Source organism: Amphibalanus amphitrite, unplaced genomic scaffold (assembly GCF_019059575.1).
Source record: "Amphibalanus amphitrite isolate SeventyFive unplaced genomic scaffold, NRLGWU_Aamphi_draft 000068F_arrow, whole genome shotgun sequence".
NCBI lineage: Eukaryota > Metazoa > Arthropoda > Thecostraca > Balanomorpha > Balanidae > Amphibalanus > Amphibalanus amphitrite.
In genome coordinates, this window is record NW_024881564.1 from 1,161,793 (window position 1) to 1,189,620 (window position 27,828).

Genomic DNA, 27,828 nt, shown 5'->3' on the forward strand with positions numbered 1-27,828 from the left:
TACGCTACTAGGTATTAAAAAACAACCACCTTCCCATCACCTCCACCATCAGCCAAAAACTATTGTTTTGATAGCTCAACAAACAATCATTATCCGTTTGGTGTTCTTCACCTTCTAGTTTTGAGGACCACTAACAGTTTTGCATTCGATGCTAAATTCGGGTTAGAGATTTGCCAGACTGCTCGCAATATTTGCCACATGCAAACCACGCAAAATACGCTTTTATGTCGCAGCTGCGTCAATATACGCTGCAACTACCTAGTGCTGGGCTAAATACATATTGCCAAACCAATTTAGATTTTTACTGTTGGGTATTTTTTCTTTAATGAATTGGACAGAATAAAAACTGTTTTACACGCATGCATAAATATGCTTAATTGAATCTAAAAATATAAACGTATTTTATATAGTTAAGTAATCCATGGTTCTGCTGCTAAATTAAAGATGGCTGCCCACTTAGCGCATGCGTACTTCAGTAGGGTAGACCGGGGCAAGTCGCCCCGCCGAGGTAAAACGCCTCACCGATGTTTCTCGGAACTGGCAAGGTTCTGGGGAAACATCCTCTCTTCTATAAAACGTGCACTATACGATCATTATATGAGCAGACTGGGAAGAAATTGTGATGACGCTTTAGGGAGATATAGCCAAAAATGTGTTTTTGGAGTGATTTTTATGTTTTGTTGTCAGATTATGCATCATGGCGTTCTTTTATCGTCCACATCAGGTAACGACTTTTATGTATTTTGAACGACTATTGTCTAACGCTTATAATGCCGGGTTGGTTCGTGTTAAATTATGTCTTCCTGGAGTGCAAGGCGTTGTTCTCTGACCGTACTACGTGATGGGGTAACGCCCCAGTAGGTCGCGGGGCAAAAAGCCCCATGGGGCGTTTTACCTCATGTGTTGTTCGGACTACCCACTTCCTAATGTTCGGTAGCTGGCGAACGGCATGTTTCTATGCATTTATATGTACTTTTCTCAGCAACTGGATGGCAAAGAAAGTATTTTGTTAACATTTGCATTGCAATAATTTATTATTTGGCCTTCTGAGGCAGGTGAAAAAACTGCTCACACAATAGTGTCGTAGCTGAACACCTGATAGGATGGAAGGTGCTAACTTCAGTGCCGTGCCTCCCAAGGTCTAACGGACCTCTCATATAAGATTTATTCAACTAGCATGTTTAATCTTTAATCTAGAGCATGGGGCTTCTTGCCCCAGGCCGTGGGGCGTTTTGCCCTGGGGTTGGGGCAAAACGCCCTATTTGCAGTTGCTTCACAAATCACTTCCTAGCTGGGAGTCCGATCATAAGTGAATGAATTTGAGGGGTGGAATTTAAAGTAAAATGTCCAAAGAACGCATTGAGCACAAATTTGACCTTCCAGGTGATGTGGGACAAAAGTTATGTAGCAAAATAAATTATCTGGGGCATCTTGCCCCAGGCTACCCTACTAAAGGCCTGGCTACACTACGCGTGTTCTGCGTGCGTTTTTTGCGAGCTTGCATGTTTTGCGTATATTATATAAACGTTAATAAAACCTTTTATAATAATTTAATAATTAATTTTTTTTTACAAAATATATAACAAAAACAAAACATAATATCGTTCCTTTCTAGAACCGTATTATGCAAATCACGCAAACTCGCAAAAGCAAAAAACGCACCCAGAAAACGCGTCGTAGCCAGGCCTTTACAACTTGCAACTCAGCTCCGCCCGTACGTATGATGTTTGGGATGTTTGGTGTCGTGGGGCGGGCTTGGAATTGTTATTTTGTCATTGAAGATATGGATGGTTGAGGTAGTTTTATCATAAGAACATTCAGTTTATATTATGTAACTATTGAATAGCTTCGTATGTGTCGATATTCCATATTCTTGATAGTAAAGAAAACTTGTAGCACGCCGAAAATGTCTAGTCCTGTGTAATGCTTTACCGGCTTTACCACTGCTTCATAAAGTATCAATCAATATTTATTTTTTTTGAATGGCTGATCACCAGCTATTTTAGTTTGGGTACCACAATTGATTTGCAAATTTTGGTCCTTTTCGATGTTGCTGATAATATTTTTTTTTGTTCTGTGCAATTTTGTATGTTTCCTTTTGCAAGCGCCAAGCAGATAAATGAATTTTTAAAAGTCCTCTGGTAGTTTCATTTGTAACAGAACTTGTCTTTTCTGTACTTAAATTATCATCTTTACACCGTATTTATATAAATATCTACAACTTTGTTGAGTTCAGTATAGATTTAGTACTTTTCGGTGTTTTTTTGGTATTTTCCTAGTGTATTTGGTTGGTATCTGTTTGGTATCAGTTTCCAAAAATGTCTTAAATTGATATCACATATGTATATATTTTATATAACATCTTGATTGAATAGCGTTGAGTTAAATCATGAGTTGAGTCATTCCCTGAATCACTGATAATGGGTTGAGTCGTGATTGAGTTGAATCACAAGGTCCATGAGTCGTGATTGAATCGCTTGGAAAATCAGACTGTTTGATTGAGTTATGATTGAATCGGTCATTTCATCAAGTGAGTCGTGATTGAATTGATTGAATTTTTTTGAATCGTTTACAAGTCTGAATTCACACGACACTTTCATATTGTGACCCTCGGTGACCTGACCTCGCTGTGACCTGACCTGTGTGTGTGTGTGACCTGGTATCAGTGACCTCAGATAGCAAAGTATGTGTTTGACGAACAATGTACCATCGATGGTTTTCAATAAATTACCAATTTACTCGATTTCACAACACATTTCTTGAAATGCCTGTGAACGGTGAAAATCCGACCTTTGACCTGACCTGTGACGTCATCGGTTTGACCTAGGTCAATGAAATTTGGTCACAAGGTAGTTCCCCGGTGGGGCTATCGAGCACCGTTTGAATTTTGAAAATCGGCCGGTAAATTTCCGAGATCTTAGGGGGGGGGGGGGGCCGAAACGGCCCCTCCCCTACGGGTGGTAGGGTCCGCCGATAGCCCTACGGGGCGCGAGTTAACCCTATTAGTGGCAGGGGGGGGGGGGGTTGTTTTTATCCACCCCTCAGGTTTTTCGGGAATATCTCCGAAACCGCTGAAGCTACGATGCTGAAATTTTCTGACTTTTCCTAAAACTAAATTGGGCACATTCCCTAAAAATTTCAAGTTCATAACTTTACCAGGGGCGGCTCCAGAGCACTGGGAATTGGGGGGTCCTATTCGTGAAGCGAGTCATTTGGGCGAAGATCACGATGCTGCACCAGTTTTACGAACAGTGAATAAAAGGTATCATGTGATAACATATACAGTTATTGTGCATCCTCTTTTGACACGTTTTTGCTATAATAGGCGGATCCAGGCGTCCAAAAAGGGGGGTTATGTTTTACCTCCCAACATAGGTGCCCTGACACCGCCTATGCATTACCAATACAATTTTAGTCGTTCTCTCATAAGAAAATTATAGCATAACAAGACCATTACCACCCTTTTTAGAAACAGTACCAACAAAAACCTTATTTACTATACTTTTTGTGTACCCCCAATCTCAATGATCTGTATCCGCCTATGATTTTTGAAAATGCATATTTTTGGGATCCATGTGAATTCCTGGTTCATTCTCTATCGATCGGCAAAAGTTGCGTTAAGATTGGTTCAGAAACCTGGCCGTGATAAACAGTCTAAAATGTATCTGCAATTTGCCCGTTTTTACCCCCTCTACCCCCCCTATTGACATTTTTTTATTTTTATTTTTTAGAAATGTAGATCACGTTGAGCGAAATCGAATGCCGTTTGAATTTTGAAAATCGGCCCGTTAGATCTCGAGATATCAAGGGGGGGTCGTAAACAGCCCCCCCCCCCCTGCCACTAATAGGGGGTAGCCAGGAGCCTGCCACTAATAGGGTTAACACGCGCGGCAGTGGAAGGGTTGCGAGTACTACGCCCAGTGGAAGGGGGGCGGATGTCGCCCCCTTAAGATCTCAGCTCCCACTGCAGCTAGAAAGACGAAATTTGGAGGGTAGGTGAGGGCCATGGGGAACTCTGTTGTGTGTGAATTTCATGACCCTAGGTCAATATCTTCAAGGTCAAATGAGGTCAAATTTGGTCAAATCTGCCATGTTAGCGACTTTTTTGCGTTTACACGCCGATAACTCAAAAAATTACCGCCCGATTTTCTTTAATCTTTCACTATACGAAAGAACAAACATTTGTGAGTATGTATGGTGAATTTCTAGATAATCCAACAATAAATATGGCAGTTAGAAGCCTGCTAAGGGTAAGATGTCGCCGGCTGAAGCGGGATCGGCCGACGCGGGAAACGCGGCAATCACAATTTTGTTGTTGGTTTGTTTATTGGGGCTTTAGGGCGCGCCGTTTACACACTCATAACTCAAGTTGTTACCGGCCGATTTTCAAAGTTCTTTGACCATATGTTTGCCTGTACATTTCTCAGTCTTCTCACCGAATTTGACGTGAATCTAATATAATCAGCGGTAAGGAGCGCGATGTAAAGACGGAACCGTCCCGCCCCGGCACAGTCTACAATTCAGGCGGCGCGTAACGGCTAGCGCCGGCCGCCGCGGCGGCAGGATGTTTGACTTTACACCGCTATTACTAGAAAAGTTGTGAACCGATTTTCTTACTTCTTGCACGAGAAGATCTGCAATTCAATTCTGGACAGGTAGCCGAAATTTCACATTGATATTATGCTTGCGGCGCGAGTTATTGGCGAAGAACAGGAGGGGTGGGCGAAATCCGCCCCCCCCTTCCACTGGTTAACCTTAGCGACAAAGTATCGTGAAAAAGTTTAAAAGCCAAATGCCAAAAAAAAAAACGATTCAGCAGTAAGAAGTAGCATATCATGGGTACCTAGTACCGCAGTATGGACCCAACATCAGTCGCTGTTACCCATAAAGTAGACAGCACATGGAGGCTGAATGGCAACATCAAATATTTTGTACATTAAAACCGTCTTCCTCATTGATCTGCAGTGCATCCCAACAGCACCGTCATAAACCAAGATCTTCTTGCCCTCCATCAAAAGTTGGCACATTTCTGGCAACCCTATTAATTAAATCTGAAGCTTCCTCTAAAAATCTAAACACCGGCGCTCAAAATTACCTCACCCAAGCTGTCCCGCCTCTTCCGTTTAACTCACCCCACCTCTCCCGTTCCTCGCCTCACCGGTCTATGAGCAGCTCTCGCAGCCGCCGACTGTGCTCGTTGTTGTCCAGTAGCCGGGCCAGACTCGAGAAGTAGGTGCCCATGCTCGTCTCCACCTGGTACTCGCACTTGTCCACGTGGTACAGCTCTTCGGCGCCGCCAGGGTACGAGGTCAGGTCGCTGTGGAAACAGGTCAGATTAGGTCATGTCCCTGGCACCAAAGGCGGGTCAGACCGGGTCTGGTCAGGTCACGAACATGGCCGGGAGGTCAGGTCCGGTCACTGGCACGGGGAAATCGAGCTAGGTCACTGGCGTTATGTCAACAGTATTAGGAGCGGCTTTTATTGCCCTCACAAAACTGACGCGTCATCTAACATGTCTAGCGAACTCTGTCCAACAAACCCTGACCTTCCCCGCCACAACATTCCCAAAGCTCCCAAAGCTCCATCAGCCTTTCCCTTTTCACATCCCCAAACTGCTCCTAACCAGTAAAACGCCTTTTGGGCGAAGAACGAGCGAGCGAGATAGTGAGCCCTGCACGTGCGAAAGGGCGAGAGGGTACTTCCAACGGGCTTGTGCAAAACACCCTTCTAACCGGTCGCTAGCGGTGTGCCAAATTTGAACGCAATTGGCCCAGCCGTTCCTGAGATCTGGAAGCGGCATTCTGCACGTGCGCACGTGCAAAAGGGGTCCAAACCGACTTTTGCACGGCACCCTACTAAATGGTCCCCAACTGTGTACCAAATTTGAGCGCAATCGGCCCAGCCGTTCTCGAGATCTGGGAGCGCCCCCTGCACGTGCGCACGTGCAGTAGCACCCTAACCGCAACACATGGGAATGCATTGCCTGGTGGGTGCCTACCTGTATGCCAAGTTTCAGCGAAATCGCCCCAGTAATTACCGAGTTATTGAAATGGGAACAAATTTGGCACCTCTTCTTTTTGCATTTTGCACGTGCAGTGGGGGTCCCTCACATAGATCAAGAATATCCGACCTTTGGTAGAAGGGATGCAGCTACCCAACAAAAATTACCGCAAGACAATCGCCCAAGCGGCTGCTGAGATATGGGCCTCTCAAAATCACTACTTTTGCAAAACAGCTTGAACACCCTTGACTTTTCACGTGGCACGTGCCACGACGGTCACTGAGATGTATCAAAAGTAGCCAATTACGGGGTAGAAGGAATGGGGCTACACAGCAAAAAAGACCGCAGGCCAATCGGTCCAGCAGTTGCTGAGATATAAGCCTCTCAAAAGCGTTACAGGCCGGGCCGGGCCGGGCCGGGCCGCTCATACTGAGATTTTTCCGTTATGTTGAAAAGACTCACTTCGCTCGCTGCGCTCGCTCGCTCGTAACCAGACTCCCAGCTCGTCTCATCGATCCCGCACAGCGGCCGAGTCATAACTCATAGCCATACCCTGACCCACACTTCCCCTCTGCACACGTCTGGTCCAAAAGGCCCACTGAATGCCTAATTTCCCCTAAGAAAAACTTCCCCGCACCCCGCTCACCGGTCGAGCAGAACCGCGGCCTCCGTGTCGCTCAGCTCGGTCAGGTTCCCCATACAGACGGCCAGCCGGAGGTCGGTTCCGACCATCACCAGGTCACCCACCGCCAGCTGGGTGGCCGGCGCACCCGGCGGACGCTGCACCCGGTGCACCCAGCCGGCTGGGGTGCGGCGCGCACCCAGCAGCCGGCAGCGGGCCAGCGCGTGGCCGCGCGCCTGCCGCTCGGCCGCCGGCAGACACCAGAGCCGCGCCATAGAGACCTGGTCGGCCGAGTGAGCAGCCTCGAGGCGCAGTAGAAGGCTCCAGCGCAGGAAATAGGCCAGGTGGGCCGGGGATAGGTGTGAGGCACCGTCCGGAACCGCGTGAGGAGGATCGCTCGGTCTGAAAATAGTGAAAAATTTGAGTTCACTTGTCAACATCTTCAACAATCGACATAGGATATTATATACGGAGAACACTTAGAAAACGTCATCGAACTTAACAAATCCCACCCAACCAGCTTCAGACCCGAATTTTACTGCCGCAACAAAACATAACCTGCCCTGAACATCTATCACTCCACTCTCCCCACAACCCTCTTCCCGCAACTCACCGCTGGTAGGCCGAGCACGCCACCAGATGGGGACACTTCTGACAGGCCCGCTCGTTGCCAATGACCTCTGGCAGCGGAGGCAGCTCCAGCTCCCCCAGCGGGTCGACAGAGGCGGCGGCAGGGTCGGCAGAGGCGGCGGCGGGGTCGACAGAGGCGGCGGCGGGGTCGACAGAGGCGGCGGCGGGGTCGGCGGGGGCTGGGGCAGCGCTCAGGAAGTAGACTAGCTCGTTCCGCAGCTGCAGCAGATCTCTCTGATTGTGCGGCCCGGCCGCCACCTCCCGCATACCGCCCGTCCTGAGGTCAGGTCAGGTCATGTCAGATCAGAGAAGGCTGAGGCAGAGCATGTGGGACATAGTGACACCACGCGACGGCAAAATTACACGGCGAAGGGCGAGGGTTATGTAATAGCGAGCTCCTAACGAGAATCATTTTTCCACGCCAAATGGTGATTTTCCGATCGTATAACGTGCACAATGCAGATGCTTTAGAGCTACAGATGACCGTTAGATAATTAAATTGATAACATTGAGGGGTGGGAGCTGAACCTGGTTAATTCAACTGCGGCAGTACTGACCGGATACTTAACTGAAAGTAGACATTAGGTAAATTATAAGCACTGAGGGCTCAGACGTGCATCGTCCCACAACTTGGAGCAGGATCCACACTGAAAGCCATCCCACACTCCTTCACAGGAGTGTTTTTTTTTTTAAAGTTTCTACATCCCATCCGGCCCAGCCGGACCCACCTCAGGTAGAGCAGCAGTCCCGCGCCGGGGTCGGGCCTCCTCTCTGACGTCATCATGGAATAGAGCGTCACCTGACCCTGGTGTTCGGCAGAGAACGTAGGTCTGCCAGTCTTCAGCTCCAGGGGTAACACCTGACGGGGAGGGGGAGGGTGTCAGGGTGACAGGGCAGCAGCGGAGGGGGGAGGGGCAGATCCCCGCCGGGATGGAGAGAAGCATGGTTATCAGAACATTGAGTTGAGTCAGACTCAGTCATATAGCCAGAATGCGTGTGCAGTACACCAGTGAATCCCATTGGATCTCGACGGGCAAAAAGTACGTCGAACAACTTCTTATAAACGATACTCTGAGCCCTTTCAGTGGCTGTAGTGAAAGCATTTGCGATTGAAATGAGCGTTATTTCGAATCAAGAAGAAACTTGCCTTTGTAGGACGTTTTCTGCACTTGACTTCAACAGTCAGATCGATTTTTCCCTTGATGCCGAGCCGTGGTGACCAGTAGTTCTCTTCGATATCCTTCAGCGCCGTTACCCGGCCGTCCCAGATCTCGTCGCTGCGTGGCGCTGGCGTCGCCACTTTTCCCTGTATAGGTGTCGCCACCTCTGCGTCTCGCCCCCACTCAGCGTAGCGCCGCACCCAGGCCAGGATGGGCGCCACGAACTGATCCAGCTCCTCTACCAGCTCGGCGCTGGAGAGATTGCCGCCGTATGCGGCGCTGACGGTTGAGTTCTGGCGCAGTAGTTCGGAGACGCGCGACCGGATAGCGCTGGCTGTACAGAGGCGGTTCCTCATCACCTGTAGGCAGGAGGGGAGGGTTCAGCGGGTGATTCACAGACCGGGAGCCTGCCCTATCTTTAAAAAAAATGACCGTTAGATTTCAGGGCACCGGAATGGCGGCAAGTATCCGAACCTTATCATGCCACGTTATTGCAGGAGGGAACACTGAAGAACGATCGTGCGTCTTGCATTAGCCAAATTCAGTGTTGCATGCACATAAGGTGAAATAGCAATATCCGAACGCTAAAGCAGTAGCTTTCGCTGATCATAGTACTGCGACTCGCGATGATACATAAACACGAGGCTACACAATTATAATATTCTCCACCATGAAGGTCAGCATTTCAGGCTAGTGCGTCACGTCCCCTTCTGGACGAAATAATAAAGGCATCTCCACCAGGCGTAACATCATCAAGATAGTCGAAGAAACATCCCCAGTGAGCATTAAGCTTTGTCCAACCATTCTGCCAGTGCCTGTAGCCACATCAACAGTCCCCCCCCCCCCTCCATCAGGCGGGGTCGGCCCGTCACAGCATGAGTCAGGCTTCTCACAAGACGCCGGCGACGGTTTGGTCAATACGTGTCGCTCAAGGAGTCACACCACCACTGTCTGGTACGACCTGGGTCGGACGGGAGGGGACGGGGACGGGGACGGGGGCGGGGTGGGAGGGGGTGGGGTAGGTGGGGTCCGGGACGATACAGTGACACATGAATGTCTGCGTTGTACACGTACTATCTCGCAATGGCGAAATATTTGAAATGTGTATTTTCGTACAGCATCGATAATGCCTGGAACAATGTGTGTTGTCAAGCTCGCCGTGCGCAGATAGTTCGGGAGGATAAAAAGCAAGATTAAGTAAAAAAAAAAGGTTTTTGACACGAAGAAGTAATATATAATAAAAAACGACTCACCTCTCAGCAAACCATCGAACCACCACCATGGATTACCTACTACCTCATCCATGCCACCACCATACAGTCACACAAAGCTAGTAGTCATGATCTAGTTCAGCACCTCTCTCAACACTAGAGATGTCAATCGGATACCAACTTTTTGGTATACCGATACCAAACCGATACCAAATTGGTATTTGGTATTTCAAGGCGAGTGCATTTGCTATTTTGTTGGTATTATGAATCCTCACTAATGTAAAAGAGGCTGAAAATTTAGTAAAAAGTTGGTATTTTCCTCATACTCCCAAATCGGTTTGGTTTCGGTATTTCCCCATGGATATTGTTGGTATTTGGTTTGGTATCGGTATCACGATTTTGCGTAATTGACATCACTACTCAACACGCCAACCCGAGTCAAGGTGAACTGATAAGACCCTCCTCTCCCTCCCCACAAACTTCCTCACACTCCCTCCAATCTACTAACCTCCTGAAACAGCTGGTGAACCATCGTTCCGACCAGCATGGCTTTATTTCCGGGCTCCAGACCACGGAACAGCTCAGAGAGCACGGCCTTGCGGGCACAGAAGACGGCCGAGACCACGCTGGTGCCGGAGAGGAGGCGGTCCGGCCGCACCACCAGCTGGCCAGCCAGGTTGTCGATGACGTCACCATTGGAGGTGTGTAGCACGTGCACAGTGTCTCCGGCGGCCACACGTGTCGAGGACCTGTCACGGAGGAGGGAGTGCTGAAACGATTTAAATACGAATTTGGAAGCGTTGAAGAGGGTGTCGTAAGGTAACTAACTTTAATACGCTTGAGTTCTTTGTCGGTTTAGCAATGAAAAATGAGTAGAAAGAAACATTGAATCAAACCTACATCACATTGGGAGAAAATGTTTGAGTAAAATACATGAGCTTTGAAAGACAAATGCGTTCGTTTTCAGTAAAGTAAAACGCAAGCAATGAACTGATTCAGCCTTTCAACCATTGGAATAACACAAAATTAGGTGTCACTGTGCTGTACAATCATCTAGACATTCTATTCAAAACAACGAGATATATTTTCCTTGTTGACATTTATTCACCGGCAGGCAATCATAGCACAGTATTGTACAATGTGCATTCAACAAAACTACATAGGTACTTATTTATATGCTCATTCACAAAATAAAGAGCTTCGAAATGCACCACCCATAGCGTTAAAACATCCGTCGGTGCTCGTACAACATCCGGCATTCGTAAGTGAGTATTTTGAAACGGTACTGAACGACAATGAAGTCGTAACGACTAAAACAGCTCCTACACGGAAACAGAACAGCCCATAATACCAAACTACATATATATACGCCGTAAACATCAGATGCCGAATCACACACAGACACAGTGGCAAGTCACCGTTTGATAATCGCGAGAAAAGTTGCTAAGCTGCACGAACACTGCAACACAAATAGCACATCAGCCTCGAGCATTGGAGTCTAAACCTGAAATATGCAGCAAGCTAAAATGACGCCTATCAATAGAATACGTGATAACTGCACGTCAGTATTACAGGGGCAGTACCAAGCAAAACAATAAGGTAACAACCACAACGTAACATAACGTAAGGCAAGGTAATGTTTAGCAATGTCACACACACGAAACAAGTGCGGTCGTAAGAGATTTCTGGGATGATATCATCAGCGCATGTCAAAAGGTAAAAACGAAAGCGAATGGCATACCGCTCGGTACACCTGGGCCTCGGCACACCCGTTGTTTCAAGTTACACATCCCTAACGGGGATAAAACAGAAATGCAAAAGCACATTCCCAGCCATAATCGTACCGGTGTACGCATTGACGGTAAATTATAAAAAAGTCAACTGCAAATCTCACGTAGAGTTAAAAATCAAGCAATTCACACAGTTGTTCGTCAGAAATACATAACTATTATGCAAGCAGCTCATCCAAATTTTACAGCTTAATGCCACCTAAGGCAGGCGCCGCAGCCATGTCCAAATTTAAAATATTTGTGGCCCATCAGCCATGCTCATTCTGTCCCCATTGGGTGAGCTATCGCACACACGCGTGTTACATGGGATTAATATTTAAAAATGTCTATTGCATTACCTTCCACAACTAAACGTTTTTAAATATCACACTTTCACGTCATGATGAGATTCATACTGCGCCGAGCTGCTCGCAGCCATTCAGTCCCTGAGTGTTCATATAACTAACACACTGCCAAGCATAGCACACAACATTTCAACTTCAGTGTCATGATTAAAAAACTTTTCCTCAGGATATGTAATTAATGTTTAATGTTTTTTTCGAAGTTGTTCAAGAGGATAAGTAAAAATATTACATTTATTCAGATATTTCGGTACCACAACGAGTACCGAAATATCTGAAAAAATGTAATATTTGTACTTATCCTCTTGAACAACTAAAAAAAAACATAAACATTAAGTCCAACTTCAGTTACGCGTGAGCCACTCAAAGATCGTTCCAAACATTTTACTCCCCGACACTTTTCATTGAATTCCTCCAAACTCCGGTGCTAGTTCACATCACGCATCGCTCGCAGTCCATTCAGCCCCTAACTTTCAAAGCACGCCTAGCTGGCAGTCCCTTCAGTCCCTGGTGATGTTCTTTCCGGCCTTGGCGTCCAGCACCTGCTGTAGCATTCTCTGGTGGTAGTAGAGCGCCGCGAACACGGGACCCTGGGTGCTGCCGCCGTCGGCAGGGTACTCCACATCCCTGTCGTCTAGGTCGGTCACCTTTCCTCCAAACAGTCGCATGAACAGGTGACCCGTGCACATGGTCCGCAGCGCGGTCGGCTCGGTCAGCAACACCCCGTCCACGACTTGGACCAGCGCGCCCATCATGTTCCGGCCCAGGTTCGACACCATATAAAGGTCCGCGTCCTCGAAGAACGCCTTGCGCGCCAGCTCACCGGCCTCACGCGAGTCGATGGACATGCCGAACCGCTCTGGGAAGGGCACCATGGGCGGCGCCACGGGCAGCTGGAGGTTGTTGCCGCGCCCGTACAGGCCCCAGTGGGTGAGGTTGCCGGTCAGCACGGCAGCCATCTGCGGCAGGCCGCGGTACGTCACGCAGACCGATATCAGCGCGTCGCGGCGGCCGGCGCGGCGCACGTCCTCGTGGCTGTCGCTGATGGGGGACAGCCAGAAGGTCAGCTGGTCGGCCGGCAGCCACTGGTCAAACATCACCACCTTGTGCAGCTCGGATTGATATCGGGCCGGCAGCGGCAGCGGCGCCGCGCCCGGCCGGTCCGACGGAGACGTCTCCGGCGCGATGATCCTCGCCTCGGGCATCACCTGCTGCAGGGTCCGTCTGAGCGCCCAGTACTGGTCGTCAGATTCCCGCTTCAGGTGATCGAACCGATCGGGTCCCTGCAGCTCGGCATCACTCGCCGTGACTCGATCGCCCATCGCGCGGACGAGTTCGGCGAGCAGCGACACCAGCGCCTTGCCGTTCACGTGGGTGGCGTTTCTGTACTGAGCTGTATCGTCCAGGCTCAGTTTCATAGTCGCTAGATCGTCGAAGTCGGGTGTCGCGAACGGCGCGCGCACCACGAAGAGAACACACTGCGCTAGCACGACCATCACACAGACGCGGACAGCACTGGCGGCCGCCGAGCGGGAATTGAGCAGCTCACGAGCTGTCTTCGGCAGCGAGCGGCCCGACATGGCGCGAGGCGGGGATAATACTCGGGTCTGGTAGGATTGAGCCGAGAATTGAGCAGCGGCAGACTGGATGAGTCTCTTGGATCAAACGATCACTGATTGGAACGGAAAGAGCGGCAGGACAAAACCGGGAACGTTTGGAATACGGGATATGCAAGATTTATCACAGGACGGGCTAAGTTAACCGGGGAACCACGATCCAGCCGGGTCCAACCACGATCACAGCCTTCCAACCACGATCCTTCTCCTTCCGTGCTGCGTCCGACTATCTTCCCGCTGTGAGCTCACGGGAGACACGCGCCACACGCGGCAGAGCGACCGCCACTGGAGGACGGAGGCTGGGCGGCCCTCATCCCGGCCTCCCATGGTCCGGCGGGTCATTCACCTCATCTCTCTACCGCTCCGTTCTCCTCACCGGCGCGGCGGCCGCCGCTGCCCTCCGGCAAGACTATTAAGCATGGCCGGCGCCAGGTGCCAGGTAAACACTGACCGTTTGCTATATTTTTTTTCCTGAGTCTAGCGACTTTATGAGCAATCCTGTGAAAGGACAAGGTCAAGGTAGTGTGTAGCTTTATGCGTATGTGTGTAGGCATGTGTATGGGATGTGAGGGGAGCGGTGAACTCCTTACCACGAGCCGCGCAGGGTGACGGAGCGGTCTCGCTGGCCGGCCTCGGTAGCCCGCAGCGACAGCACGGTGCTGCCATCTGTGAGCCGCTCCACGAAGCTGACAGTGTAGCGGTCGAACCTCTGCCAGGCGGGAACGCCGGGGTCGGAGGAGCGGAGCGGCGCGGTGACCTCTGACCTGAGGGCACGCGGGGAAGGGGGGGGGGGGTCGGGAGGGGCGCCGGGTGGGTGGGGGACCATAGGGGACGTCTGGGGCATTCCACGTCAAATCAAACACCGAAATCCGTCATCCCCTTCGATTTTTCTGAAAATTTGTAGGCAGACTGGGCATGGTTCAAAACTGAGTTACGTAGAATATTTTCGAAATTTGATAAAGTATCGCTGAGATATAAGTCATCGAATATAGCCAAAAATGCCACACATCAATTTTTTAAATGTCTATAACTCTGGTTCCTTTTCTGGTATCAAAATGATATTAACAGGGTCTTGTAGGCAATTGATAAGGCTTTGATTTTTAATTATAAAATTAAATTGAAGTGACCTTGAAATGCATTTGACCTTGAATTAAAACAGAAAAATTTAAATAGCAAAAAACACGTCACCTTCGATTCGGGTAATTTTTACATATTATGTCCGTCACAATGTTCCTAACCATCTGTGAAAAAATTGGAGTGGGCCATTCATAACTTTCGCGGCAAACGCCGTTTTCATGCATCAACATCACGCAACCGCGCGTGACCTTGAAAGACAGAGTCAAGACATGCTTGCTTGTGTACACTTTCTAAAATGAATGATTGCTGATTAGTGATATCCCAAACTCTGCGAGAATGGAAATACATAGTCATCGTAGTCAAGCATTCAAGTTCCATAGTAAAAGTGTCTCAGGCAAACGGTATTTTGCGGTGAATTTTGAGCCGTGTGGAAATGCATCATGAAGCCAAAAATTCAACGAAAACATTATCACGCAACGATATCTTCACGTCTTTTTATCTTTACTATACGAAAGAATATACATTTTTGAGTATGTATGGGGAATTTCTAGTTAATTCAATAATAAATATGGCAGTTAGAGACCTGCTAAGAGTAACATGTCGCCGGCTGAGGCAGGATCGGCCGACGCGGGAAACGCAGCAATCACAATTTTGTGTTTACACGTTCATATTTCAATTGCTTACCAGCAGATTTTCAAAATTCTTACACCATAAGATTGCCTGTACATTTCTTAGTCTTCTCACAAAATTTGACGCGAATCGAACGTAATCAGCGGTAAGGAGCGCGATGTAAAGACGGAACCGTTCCGTTCTGTCCCGGCACAGTCTACAATTCAGGCGGCGGCTAACGGTCGGCGCCGGCTGCCGAGTCGCCGCGTCGCCGCGGCGACAGGATGTTGACTTTACACCGCTATTACTAGACCAGTTGTGAACCGATTTTCTTCTTGCTTGCACGATGAGATGTGCAATTCAATTTTGGACAGGTAGCTATAATTATTTTCGCATTAATACTATGAGATATTGGCGAAAAACAGGAGGGGTGGGGCGAAATTCACTCTTCCCCCTCCACTGCGCGTGCTAACATACTGGTGAAAATCTGCATATGTGCCATTTTCTTCAAAACTTATGAATGGCCCACTCTAATTTTTTCACAGGTTGTTAAGAATATGGTAGGCAATAAAATATATGAAAATTAGCCAAATCGAAGGTGACGTGTTTTTTGCTATTTCAATTTTTGTGCTTAAGAACAGAATTAAGCAAATTTCAAGGTCATATATTTAAGAAGGTGCAATTCTAAACAAATGCTTAAGAAATTACCTAAACAGTAAGGTTTATTTCATTCAAATCAAACAAGTACAACCAAAGTTATGGTCGTTCAAAAATATAAAGATGCAACATTTTTTAAAAATTCGATGCCCTATATTTAGAAGACCTGTGGTCAGAATGTGCAAAAAACATCAATGTAATGTTCGGGGCGACACAGGAACTCGCTCACAAATTTATAATGAAATCGCTGATGGTAAGGTGCAAAACAGCCGATTTTTGTTCGATTTGACGTGGAATGCCCCGTCTGTCTGCCAGTAAATGACCAGTAGGAGCTTTCATGCCCACACATACGCCTATCATTCAGTTGCATCGGCATCCGAGCTCTATTACATCAATGTAATCAAATTAACAACCGGCAGAGACAAAAAGTCACAAAGCTACGAACTATCGAAACAAGGGATGCCACGCTTTTTTCGTCCGGCGTCAATGGGTTTCGACCCCTATCAGCCAGTCCCGCCCCCGGCAGATTCGTTTACCGACCTTGAACGCGGCCGGCGGCCCAGCTGAGCGGTTCGCCCAGTGCCCCGGGGCATGTCGGGCGGCTCTCCTCACACGGTCTGGGAAGCGCCAGGGACGGGGAGCGCGGTGGGCTGCCAAGTACTTTTGATAATTAACCCTCGCCCGTATTGGTGTTTTGCGATCCACGAGCGTATAAGAGGGGGGGGGGGGAGGCCGTCCTTGCCGTTTCGCCCCTGATCGAGCTAGTGCTTCGCGGAAAAAACGAGCGTGTTGCCCGGACGAGAGGAAGCCGATGGTACCCAATTTTAAGGTCCTAGGTCACTGGTTGACCTTCCAGGTTAGGTCAATAATCCAAAAGTTGGGAAAATCGGGACCTGTTAAAACGTCGTAAAGTGTGGTTGCTCTGAGGTTTTTCGGGGTGCTGATCACGAATATCATGTTAGTTTTGATCACAGATGATGATTTCTAGAGATGTCAATCGGATACCAACTTTTTGGTATATCGATACCAACCCAATACCAACTTGGTATTTGGTATTTCAATCCTAATATGTTTGATATTTTGTTGGTATTAAAAAAAAACACTAATGCAAAAGAGGCTGATAAATTGGTAAAAAGTTGGTATTTTCCTCATTTTTGAGGAATATACCAACTTTTTATATTCCTCAACTTTTTAGTTGGTTTGGTTTCGGTATATCCTCACGGCTTTGCTTGGTATTTGGTTTGGTATCGGTAATCAGATTTTCTGTAATTGACATCATTAATGACTTCTGCACTTAGACCAGGTCGGGTCATGTCAGGTCAGGTCATATAGGGGTCCTATACCGGGTATTCGTAGTAGGTGTCAACCGCCTCTGACAGCTTCGTAACATGTTACAAAGGCACCAAAACTACTTCGTAAATGTTCAAATGGTTGCTAAATTCGAATTCAGCTCCAAAAACTAGCTAAGAAACATGCAGAACTTAAAAAAGTGAGCCGAGGTCATCAAAGGTCAATGAACTGACCTGACCTTGACACACACCCTAATGCATGGGACCAACTTCTTATCACATGGTTGAACTCTTGAAACCACGATAAGACTGCAAACGCGCGACTAATGCGAGCCGACATACGCCGAATATCATAATCCCGGCCAAACATGGTCTCGAAAAGTAGATCACAGGTCAAAGGTCACTTGGGTCAGGGTCATGAAATTTTCAGGGTAGGTGTAAAATTGAATAACGCGAGGGTACTCATAGTTTCGCCGTGATCAGCCGCTTTTTACGCGAGTTATTCGCAAAAAAACGAACGGGGGGGGTCCGTTCGCCCCCCCCCATACGGGCGAGGGTTAACCCTATTCCTGGCGGGCTCGGGACAAGAAACTGGCGGGGGGGGGCCGATTCGGCCCCCACCCCCTTCAGATCTCAAAAACTACACATCGCAGCGACAAACGGCAAACGGCGTTTGATAGGTCGTTTAAAGATCTACAACTTTTACATAAGACATTTTCAGGTCAGGTCAATATTGAGGTCACCAGAGGTCATCAACGATAAAATGTTTTGGAATTAGTTACCTATATAACTTTTAAACTAAGAAACATAGAGACATAAAACCAACACATTTTTTTGTTGCTCTCGCCGAGGCGATGCGAAATAAGTATGTGATGACCTTCACAGGTCAATTTGAAATTTGACCTGAGGTCAAGGTCAGGTCATTCATCAATGAGGTTGTGGGGTATGGTCATGCTGCATACCAAACGACGCGCCTTGACCAGGCGAGCAGTTTGGTACCACTTACAAGTCTTTAGCACCATCATGTCGTGATTTATTGACAGAAAAACGATTTATGACGTCACATGACCTCAGATGACGTTTGCCGGTGCCCCTGTCGATTAGCGGCACCAGGATCATCACCGATGAGATAATCTTCTATAATACTGAAAGAATTGGGTGGTTTTGACTCGTTTTACACGAAGCAGGAGGCGTTTCAATATTTTCCCATAGGCTTGTAATGTAAAGGTCACGAGTCTGGCCTGACCTCAGGTCACAGATATGAAAATTCTGAGATATACAAATTGCACATACTGGTACCCTAACTAAAACCTGAAGAGAAGAAATTGATCGGTCAAAAACTCTAGCTCTGGCGTGATTGCAAACTTTTCTGAGGTGGGGACACCAAACCGCCTCTGGTGACCTGACCTGACCTGACCCGGCAACTTTTTTTCGTCAAAATGTGCGCAATGAATGTATAGAAAAAGTCACCGAGTATGAGCTTTCAGTGTTGCGCCGTTTGGCAATGACACAAGAAAAACCTGAAGGGGGGCCTTAAAGGCCCCCCCCCGCCAGGAATAGGGTTAAGTTTGTGGAATAAGACCTTTTTTCTGGTCCCAAGCCGATAAAGATTGTGTTCTTAGCAAATATATGCTGGCACATTGAATCTTCGAAACTGTTCGTACCTGTCTGTGCTTAAAAAAATGTTTTATTATATAATTTGTATTATAGGATTAAATTGGACTTACTCCACAAGAGAATCGTTTTCCGTCGGAGCTTTCGACATGTATTACATGTCCTCTTCAGCGAAGGTCGGTAATCGGGGCGAAAATAAAACGTTCGGGTCGAATCGAATCGCACAAGATGTCGAGACATCTTGTCGAGACATGTCTTGTGATGTCGAGACATCACAAGACATCTTGTGCGATTCGATTCGACCCGAACGTTTTATTTTCGCCCCGATTACCGACCTTCGCTGAAGAGGACATGTAATACATGTCGAAAGCTCCGACCGAAAACGATTCTCTTGTGGAGTAAGTCCAATTTAATCCTATAATATCTATTTGCTCTCCACACTAACATGTCTCTAAGTCTATATAATTTGTATATATCCCAACAGGCACGTACCCAGGATTTTGCCCAGGAGGGGGCCACCTGCTTCCGAAGGGGCCCTTAGGTCACCCTGGGCCCCCAGGCCGCCCAGGCGACCAGGGGCCCCAGGCAACCAGGGGCCCTCAGGGGTCCAAGGCAACCAGGGGCCCCATGCGACCAGGCCCCCGCTACCAGGGGCCCCCTTGGCGACTAGGGGCCCCAGGCGATCAGGGGCCCCATGCGACCAGAGGCCCCCATGCGACCAGGCTCCCCGGCTACCAGGGCCCCCTAGGCGACTAGGGACCCCAGGCAATCAGGGGCCCCCATGCGACCAGGCCCCGGCTACCAGGGGCCCCCTAGGCGACCAGGGGCCCAGGAAACCGGGGGCCCTCGGATGACTGTAGGGCCCATCGGGTCATCAGGGGCCCCTCGGGTAACCAGGGGCACAAAAATGAAACTTTGATATCATTTTTCTTCCTAGTAAAAGACGTTTTATCCAGTGTTTGAAAACATCCCCGTGCCCCCCCCCCCTTGGGTACGTCACTGTATCCCAATATATTTTGATGCGGCCGGTTGTTATATAAACTGGCGGGTTGCCGTCCTCCAGCCGTGCTTTTTCCCGGGATCAAGACTGATATTTTGAATGCCAATGCTGTTCACAACAGCTGTGGCCAGGGGTGGGCTGTAATTTGTGAAAAAGCACAGCCGTGCAGACCCCCTAGCGTTATCTATATTTACATCGATTTCGGTTCGGCATATTTACGGCTATTACTGTACAGATCACATGTCTCCGGCGTGCGTCGTTCTCCCTCCGTTTGTGCCCGTGTTTTATCTCTGAGTGGACCAGCGAACGCTACACATCAATGGCTATGTATCTGCACCTACTCATGACTATCAGTCGAGGAGCTATTAATAGCGACCTCGCCGACATATTTAAACGCGGGCTTTTTCCAAATAGGCGATGCGGAATGTGGGAAGCATAAAATGCATATGACTGCGGGTAGCCATTAAAGTTCAAATTGCAGCGGATGTAGAGAAGCCATTCGCGCAGTATTTTTGATAATTTCATCAATGAAAAAGGAGGGCTATATCAACACTCAACAGTCAACACTTGGTCTCGGGGAGATACAAACAGAAACAGAAGAGGCACTGGTGGTCCTTCATAAACAATAATGAAATGTACACGAGCACAGAAGCTATGGGCTAGCGATAAGCGCGGGTACAGTTTCGCGATGGTACAGCTGCAGATTTTGACGTATGCACCAGCTGCAGTCACATTTTGTCTGCCGCTAGCTGGTACTCACCATTTCACAACTGCCCTTTATAGTCCAGCCTCATAAATAAACCTTCCGTTTCATGGATCAGCGTTCACATTTGGCATATTGTCCGGCATCGACAATACAAGACAATCGGTGGACAGTCAGCCCTCCAGTGAGAATACACTCAGTTTTATATATTTCAGTTTTATTTGTTTTATTCCAGTTTTATACAACGTTCCTCGGAGCATTTTTGTAGTCAATAAAATTGCAAAATTGATTTTATGCTTATAATATCGAAGAAATTCATTGAAAAAAGGTCTCGATATTATGAGCAAAAGGTCAATTTTAGCATTTTTATTGAGGATACACTCTTTGAGGTGGGTGAATGCGTGGAGACTACGCAGAACGGTCGTCCATCTGGCCGACCAGATAGTAGTCACCGCGTGCTGGTCTTTAGTGCCCAAGCCGGTGCGCACTTAGACTTTTCACACTTTTAGCGCCGTCCAAGCCGAGGAGAGGGCCGGTGCAATGCTATCTCATTTATTTTTCCTTTTTCTCCGAAAATGATGGTTCTTAAGAAATTGACAAAAAAAAAACTATTGGTAATGCAACTGATAAAAAGGGATACAAACATTTATCAATGACTATGAACAAAAATGCCTTTTTATGAGCCAATCCCCATATCAACAGCTAAGATAGAAGGATGTATATTTAGCCCCATTCGTAAACAAAGCAAAAACATCACACGTCTTTAAGCACATATTTAGCTGTAACGAAACCATAGCTGACGACGAAACGACGAAAACCATAGCTGGCTTACAATCACGATGACTTTTAACTATAAGCAAGCACAAGACTAAAACAACAGCGGCTCGGAGCAGCATGAAGTGGTCGACTTCTGACCGCCCGGACGGGCAGCCGTAGTCAGTTTAGTCACGCTGATTGGGACGCTGGCCGGTATAGAAAACGGACCTGTCCGTTACAGGGAGCGGCCCCGTCCGGTATAGAGAATGGCCCTATTCTATACCTGTCCCCTCCCTTCCCACCGGCCTCGTATGATCACAACGTGGCCACTTTTCCCCATGTGGGACCTCCGAAGTTCAGTGAGCAAAGGCCTTCCCGAGCCAAAGCGTGCAATATTTTAGAATACGAATCACGGACAGCGTTAAAACACCTCGGACGAAGCTACAACGGATCCACAAAACAGCAGCATCCATCCCCTCGACCATTCACTCCTGTCTCGGGTTCGTCCTCACCTATTCTAAGCGGTAGCTCGCTGTAGTAAGTGGTAGGAAATTAGGCGGGGAACCACTTTGGAGCCACTTTTCCTCTTATGTAGTGGCCAGGCGGGGCCATAGCTTACGCTAGTGACGTCAATAAGACAAGATAGCCGCTCTCTTGAGTCTTGAACATGTTTGGGATGACTGATTACTGATATTCTCTTAACAGTAAACTGAGTAAACACATCACACACTTGAAAGCGAGATGGTAGCCCCAGACACAGAGTCGCTATTTCCTAAAAAAAAAAAAAAAAAAAAATTATCAACAGCCTTAGGAGAGCTTCGAGAGATAATCAAAAGCTTATGAAAAAATTAACAGCACGGTAGTTGTCAAAAATTCAAATCAGCTTGCAATGAAGCGATCGAGAATAACGCGATCTCCGTTATTCTGAACAAAAAGGAAAAAAAGACGATAAGGTGCCAAACCATGTTATCGGAAGCCCACAGCACGGCTAAATTACATGTGAGCAAAGCAGGTGGTGAATCAAGTTCTTAACTTACATAGCGACGGAGAAATTTCCTGTTCCCTCTTTTTTAATGAAAATACAAAAAGGTGCTTGCCGTTTTTAGCACACGCTACCACATATCTCATTACATAAGTTGTAAAAATCTAGCCCTAGGTCAATTTTCAGATTATCAGATTGCTTGTCAGATTATCAAGTGGGATCACTTCAGCGCCACTTAAAGACATAAAAATCCGCTTTCCTTCTTTTAGGAAAAAATCCAATGGTCGCTCACTCGCATCAGAAGCAAAAGGACAACTTAAATAGCTTGATAACATTGACCTCGTAAACCTAGTAATGATATCATAACAATTAACATCTAATAAATATTATGTCGTTGGGCTGTTTTACAGAACAATGTCAACTCCTCGTGGTATTTTTATAAGTTAAGGCTTAACTGCATATGTCTTATTTTGAAGCAATTTCTTGTCAAGACGTATAACAAATTGGTGGCCACAGACGGCCCAACGGGCTCATATAGCCCTAGACACTCGCCATTGGATGAAGTGGTTTTCCCATGTCCTCCCCCTTCTCCATTTTACGCAAGCTTGAATGTTGCGAATCTTGCATTCTGAACACCCTACGATGTTTGCAAACCAGATGTTCGATGATTGCGAAACGCTTATATAACGAAAGGCATTGGATCACTAATCACAGCATTCCGTTTATTTTCGCTACGCTTTGGTACTTTTAATTTGTGATACGTGTGCTGCTAGTATGCAATGCAAAGAATCGGAGATGTATCAGCTATCATCCATAATTACCTATAAAACACGGCACTATATTTTTATTCTTAACTTTTATTAGCGTTTGTCTTCGAAAGGCATAAGGTAGCTATTCAAACCCATTCCATCCAATTCATTAGGTACACGTTGCACTTAAATACTAATAACGGTCTCAAATTGTTCGACGGATTTTCAAATTACACTTAGTCCTAGCAGCAAACCAGAAGCCAAATAAACGAGCGCCAGGAACCATTTTCTCGTAAAAAACATGCTTGATATGGCCGTGTGCTGATGTGGACGAGGGGAGAGGATTTTCGTCGTGGTCTTATCATTATGGAGGGAAGAAAGAAATGCTTGAGCTCCTGAGTTCATAACTATACCTTTTTTATTTTTTGGTCGAAATTTCGCATTCATGTATCTGTTGTATTACCACAAAGATACAAAATGAAATACCTAGTCATGCTAGCGTGTGGTCACTGACACACGGTGCTATATGTACAGCCGGTAAAAACGATACATCAAACACATTTCCATTTTCACCACCATCACGTGATTAGACTTCTCTGGTTCTACAATATCATAAACTTCCGAATCAGACCAATTGTGACCCCATACGCACTAGTATGATACATATCAAAGTCAACCTTCTGCCTTATAAGATTGCATATAGGTACAGCTAATACTGTTGACGATGAGGGCGCGCGAAGCGGCAGAAGCATTTTCAAAGAGTCTAGCTTCTGTCACATTTTGTACAACATCATGAGCATGTGAACACATAATTTGGCCTTAACCCGCTATTCTATTGCATTACCCCCTTCGTGTATTTTCCTAAGCGCCTATTGTTTCATACTTTGACCGTTTCCACGGCGCACAGTTGTTGTTGGCGGCCTGGGCTGCGTCCCGGCAGCAGCCGTGCCGGACGAACGCTTTGATGGCGACGAGCACTGCGAAGGCCATGGTGATGAGGGCCAGCACGGTGGTCATCACGGGGAAGCCGTAGGCGTCGATAAGCGCGCCGCCCGACACGGGTCCCACGGCCACGCCCATCGTGAACATGGTCTGCAGCACGCTCGAGACAAACGACTGCGTGGTGAGACTGTCCTCCAATCCGCGCGCGATGCTCGCGTCCAGCATCACCTTGTAGCAGGGCGTGAACGCGCCGCCGAAGAACACCTGCTCGATGGCCATGCCGGTCCCGAGCAGCCACTTGGAGGGCTCCAGACCGAGCAGCGGCGACGGCGCCAGCAGGAGCAGACCAACACTGCAGAACATCAGGCAGGGAGCAATCAACGCAAACGGTATGCGCGTCCGCTCGGCCAGCCAGCCCCAGAAGTAGTTGGCCACGACGTACAGGCTGGTGGTGACGAACAGATAGACCCCGATCATGGCCGGCGTGATGCCCAGCACGGCGTCGGCGTAGGGCGCGATGCTGGCGTCCACAGTGCTGAAGTCGGTGGAGAACATGAACACGGTGACCATGCAGATCAGGTTGTCTGTGGAGCCGAGGAAGACAAGCAGCGTGCGGAAGAAGGGTGGCCGCGCGCGTCCAGCTTCCTCCGCCACGGAGGGCATCAGCCACGAGTTGAAGGCGGCCACCACCAGCATGACGGCTCCGAGGGTGTAGAAGGGTGCGCCGAAGCCGCCGATGGCGTAGAGGCCGCCCCAGATGATGGGCGTGAGCGCCAGCCCGGCGGTGAGAGAGCAGCCCAGCCAGGCCACGGCAGTGTTGACGCGCCCGAGGAACTGGCTGCCGGCGATCGTGTAGCCACAGGTGGTGACGGCCGCCATGCCGGCCGACTCCACCAGCCGCGTCAGGAAGCAGGCGGCCACGAACAGGTCCGTGTTCTCGATGTAGTTAAGCGAGCCGAACACCACTGTCGTCACACCGGCCACGCTCAGGCCGATGTTGTAGAGGCGTGTCACTCCGAGCACGGGCGCTAACCGGCCCACCACCGGGCTTAGCACCATCTGGCCGATGCCGAAACAGCTGAAGAGCGCACTGATGGTTGTCTGCGGCACGCCCCGCGAGGTCGCCTCCACGGGGAAGAACGGTATCATGATGGCGACCAGAGAGCCGTTCAGCATATTAGCCAGCGCCAGGCCGGCCAGTAACTTCTTCTGTGTCGCTGTGAAGCTGCCCGGAGGAGCTTCCTCCTGATGAAGCACCATGTCGTCTCTGGATTCTTCCAGCAGTTTGGCGGAGGAATCGCGGCACATTTTGGCGGTCCGCTGCGACACGCGATGCGGCACTGTGTGGCTATCTGCGCGGCTACTCTGAGGACAGCGCGAGCCCCGCGCGGCCAGATCACCCAGCGGCCGGCGCGCCGCGCGAACGTCACGGCGCAAACGGTCCCCCATTGGTCGCCAGGGGTCACGTGACGAAAGACGAAACTGCCTACATTTGATATTTGTATACCAACGGAACTGAGACAGCACACCACCCGCTACATAGCGTGCAAATCAGTGATCGAATGCTGAATGAAGGGATTTTCAATTAAACATTTCAACGATATACATAAGCAAAGCTTTGTTTATCATAATCAAACTTGTTAAAAAAAAGTGATAAGTATAAGTCATTTCGGGCAAATAACCATCATCAGGACATACTGAGCTCAAAGATGAAAATTATTGTCACATCGATTACATAATATTGTCGTTTTTCGGCGGAGGAGTGTCAATTTTTTGGTGGTTCTCGACATATTTGTTTGGCAAAAGGGTGTAAAATGTTTGCTTCAAACCACTTTAGGTCAGTCAACCATAGGCACGGGAACCGCCCCCCCCCTCCCCCGTCTGAAAGTAGTTCCCGCGCACCTGCAATCAACTATCGCCATACACTAGGCAATGTCCGTTAACTTCCCTACGGAGAGCGCAAGAAGCCTCGCCAACTGATGTGATCTCTAATCACTAAAATCTGTACGGTTGTACCATCGTCCAGCAACCTCGTTTTAACCCGCGCCCGGCTCGGGGTCCTGGATTTCCACGCCCTGCTGGGGGGGGGGGGGGGTTTGAACACCCCCCCCCCATCTAACTCGGCTCCTGGGCCACGTAGCGATACGCGGAAGGCGGCATTCGAAAGAGCGCCAAAAATAATGACGAAATCACTTCGGTCAATTTTTTGGTCAGGTCAAAGGTCAGGTCACCAGAGGTCATTGAAGGCAAAATTTCGCCGATTTCCAGGTCGAACGTCGACAATTTCCAAGAAGCCAACGCATAACTCAGGAACCAATAGAGCTACAGCGCCGCGGAAAAGCGCATTCGATAGCCCTATTAACGCCCTTTCTGAGTAATTTTCTCAGATTTGACCTAACGTCAACGGTTTTGTCAGCAGGGGGCAAAAACTGCAAAAATAGCCGATTTTTTCGGAAACAGTTTTTTCTGCAATAACTTTTGAACCAAGCCTTGCACGAGCTTACTTTTACCGGCATCGTGTTCCTCTCGTCAAGACGCATCGAATGAACTATAACTTGACTTTGAAAGGTCAACTTGAAAATTTGACCTCAGGTCAAGGTCATGATCTGACCGGAAAGGGTCATGTTGCATATCAGTCGATCCGTATCGTCGAGCTGAACACATCTAGGGCGTTTTCATCGCTCTAGCATGCCTCTATCAAAAGTTATTTGCGAAAAACTGTTAGATACTATTCGTGACCTAAGATGACCTCAGGGCATAAACAGGGGTCACGGACACCATTTTCATGTTCAGTGTGTCTAGACCACTTGTAATTCAGTGTTTGGGAGTGTTAATAATGTCTTTCGTCCAAAAGAGGCGCATTTCAATTTCTCCCATTGACTTATAATGGGGAGGTCGCAAAATTGACCTGACCTTAGGTCATCGATATCAAAATTCTGAGATATACATTTTGTACATGCTATTGCCCTTAGCAATCGCTGAAAGTTTCAAAGCGATCGGTCACTCGGTGTTGCTATGACAGATTTTGAAACATTCTATGAGGTGAGGTCACTTCAAGTGACCTGGTGACCTGACCTTAAATGACCTTGGTCTGAAATTTTCACCTCATGTGTAGAATTGATGTATGATAAGGTATACAAAAAACGGCGGGGCTCCGCGCCGCCGTTTTTGAGATATTCGCGAAAAACCACAAGGGGGTGTTCAAACACGGCTTGGAGCCCCCCCCCCCCCCCCCCCAGCAGGGCGCGGGTTGATAAAAGCTTTCAATTTGTGCATTTAATATTGATAGAAGCGATCACCAAAATGGAAAAAACGTCTATATTGGGGTATGGAAATTCTCAGCTATTGTATTTACGCATGCGGCCATATTCCATCCTCCGCATTTCCCCTCCTGTCATCGGAGAAAGCTGTATTCTCCGTTTTATGTATCCCTCAAGTAAATTAAATTATCCCTTATTCATCGATATGAACCACCTTTACTCAAAAGATGGAGTGCTAGTTTGACACACAGCACCTTTCCCAAGATGGTACTGGACAAAATGCGCCCCAAGACAGCTCCGACTCCGACCTACCCCATCCCCTCCCCGACCGAACACGACCTACTCCATCCCCTCTCCGACCGAACACGACCTACTCCATCCCCTCCCCGACCGAACACGACCTACTCCATCCCCTCCCCGACCGAACACGACCTACCCCATCCCCTCCCCGACCGAACACGATCTACTCCATCCCCTCCCCGACCGAACACGACCTACTCCATCCCCTCCCCGACCGAACACGACCTACTCCATCCCCTCCCCGACCGAACACGACCTACTCCATCCCCTCCCCGACCGAACACGACCTACTCCATCCCCTCCCCGACCGAACACGACCTACTCCATCCCCTCCCCGACCGAACACGACCTACTCCATTCCCTCTCCGACCGAACACGACCTACTCCATCCCCTCCCCGACCGAACACGACCTACTCCATCCCCTCCCCGACCGAACACGACCTACTCCATCCCCTCCCCGACCGAACACGACCTACTCCATCCCCTCCCCGACCGAACACGACCTACTCCATTCCCTC

General features: G+C 48.4%; 1 protein-coding gene across 2 annotated transcripts in view; it reads right to left on the reverse strand.

Moving 5' to 3' along the window:
* Positions 1–27,828, reverse strand: part of LOC122378931 (DNA replication ATP-dependent helicase/nuclease DNA2-like) — a 46,769-nt gene that overhangs the window by 9,576 nt on the left and 9,365 nt on the right. For both annotated transcript variants that reach the window (XM_043360617.1, XM_043360616.1), the window contains exons 4-10: positions 13,962–14,135; positions 10,133–10,373; positions 8,401–8,772; positions 7,982–8,112; positions 7,237–7,530; positions 6,648–7,025; positions 5,159–5,317 (exon numbers count right to left, since the gene is read on the reverse strand). In XM_043360617.1, the coding sequence (XP_043216552.1) occupies positions 5,159–5,317; positions 6,648–7,025; positions 7,237–7,530; positions 7,982–8,112; positions 8,401–8,772; positions 10,133–10,373; positions 13,962–14,135 (1,749 nt within the window). The remainder of the gene's footprint in view (positions 1–5,158; positions 5,318–6,647; positions 7,026–7,236; positions 7,531–7,981; positions 8,113–8,400; positions 8,773–10,132; positions 10,374–13,961; positions 14,136–27,828) is intronic.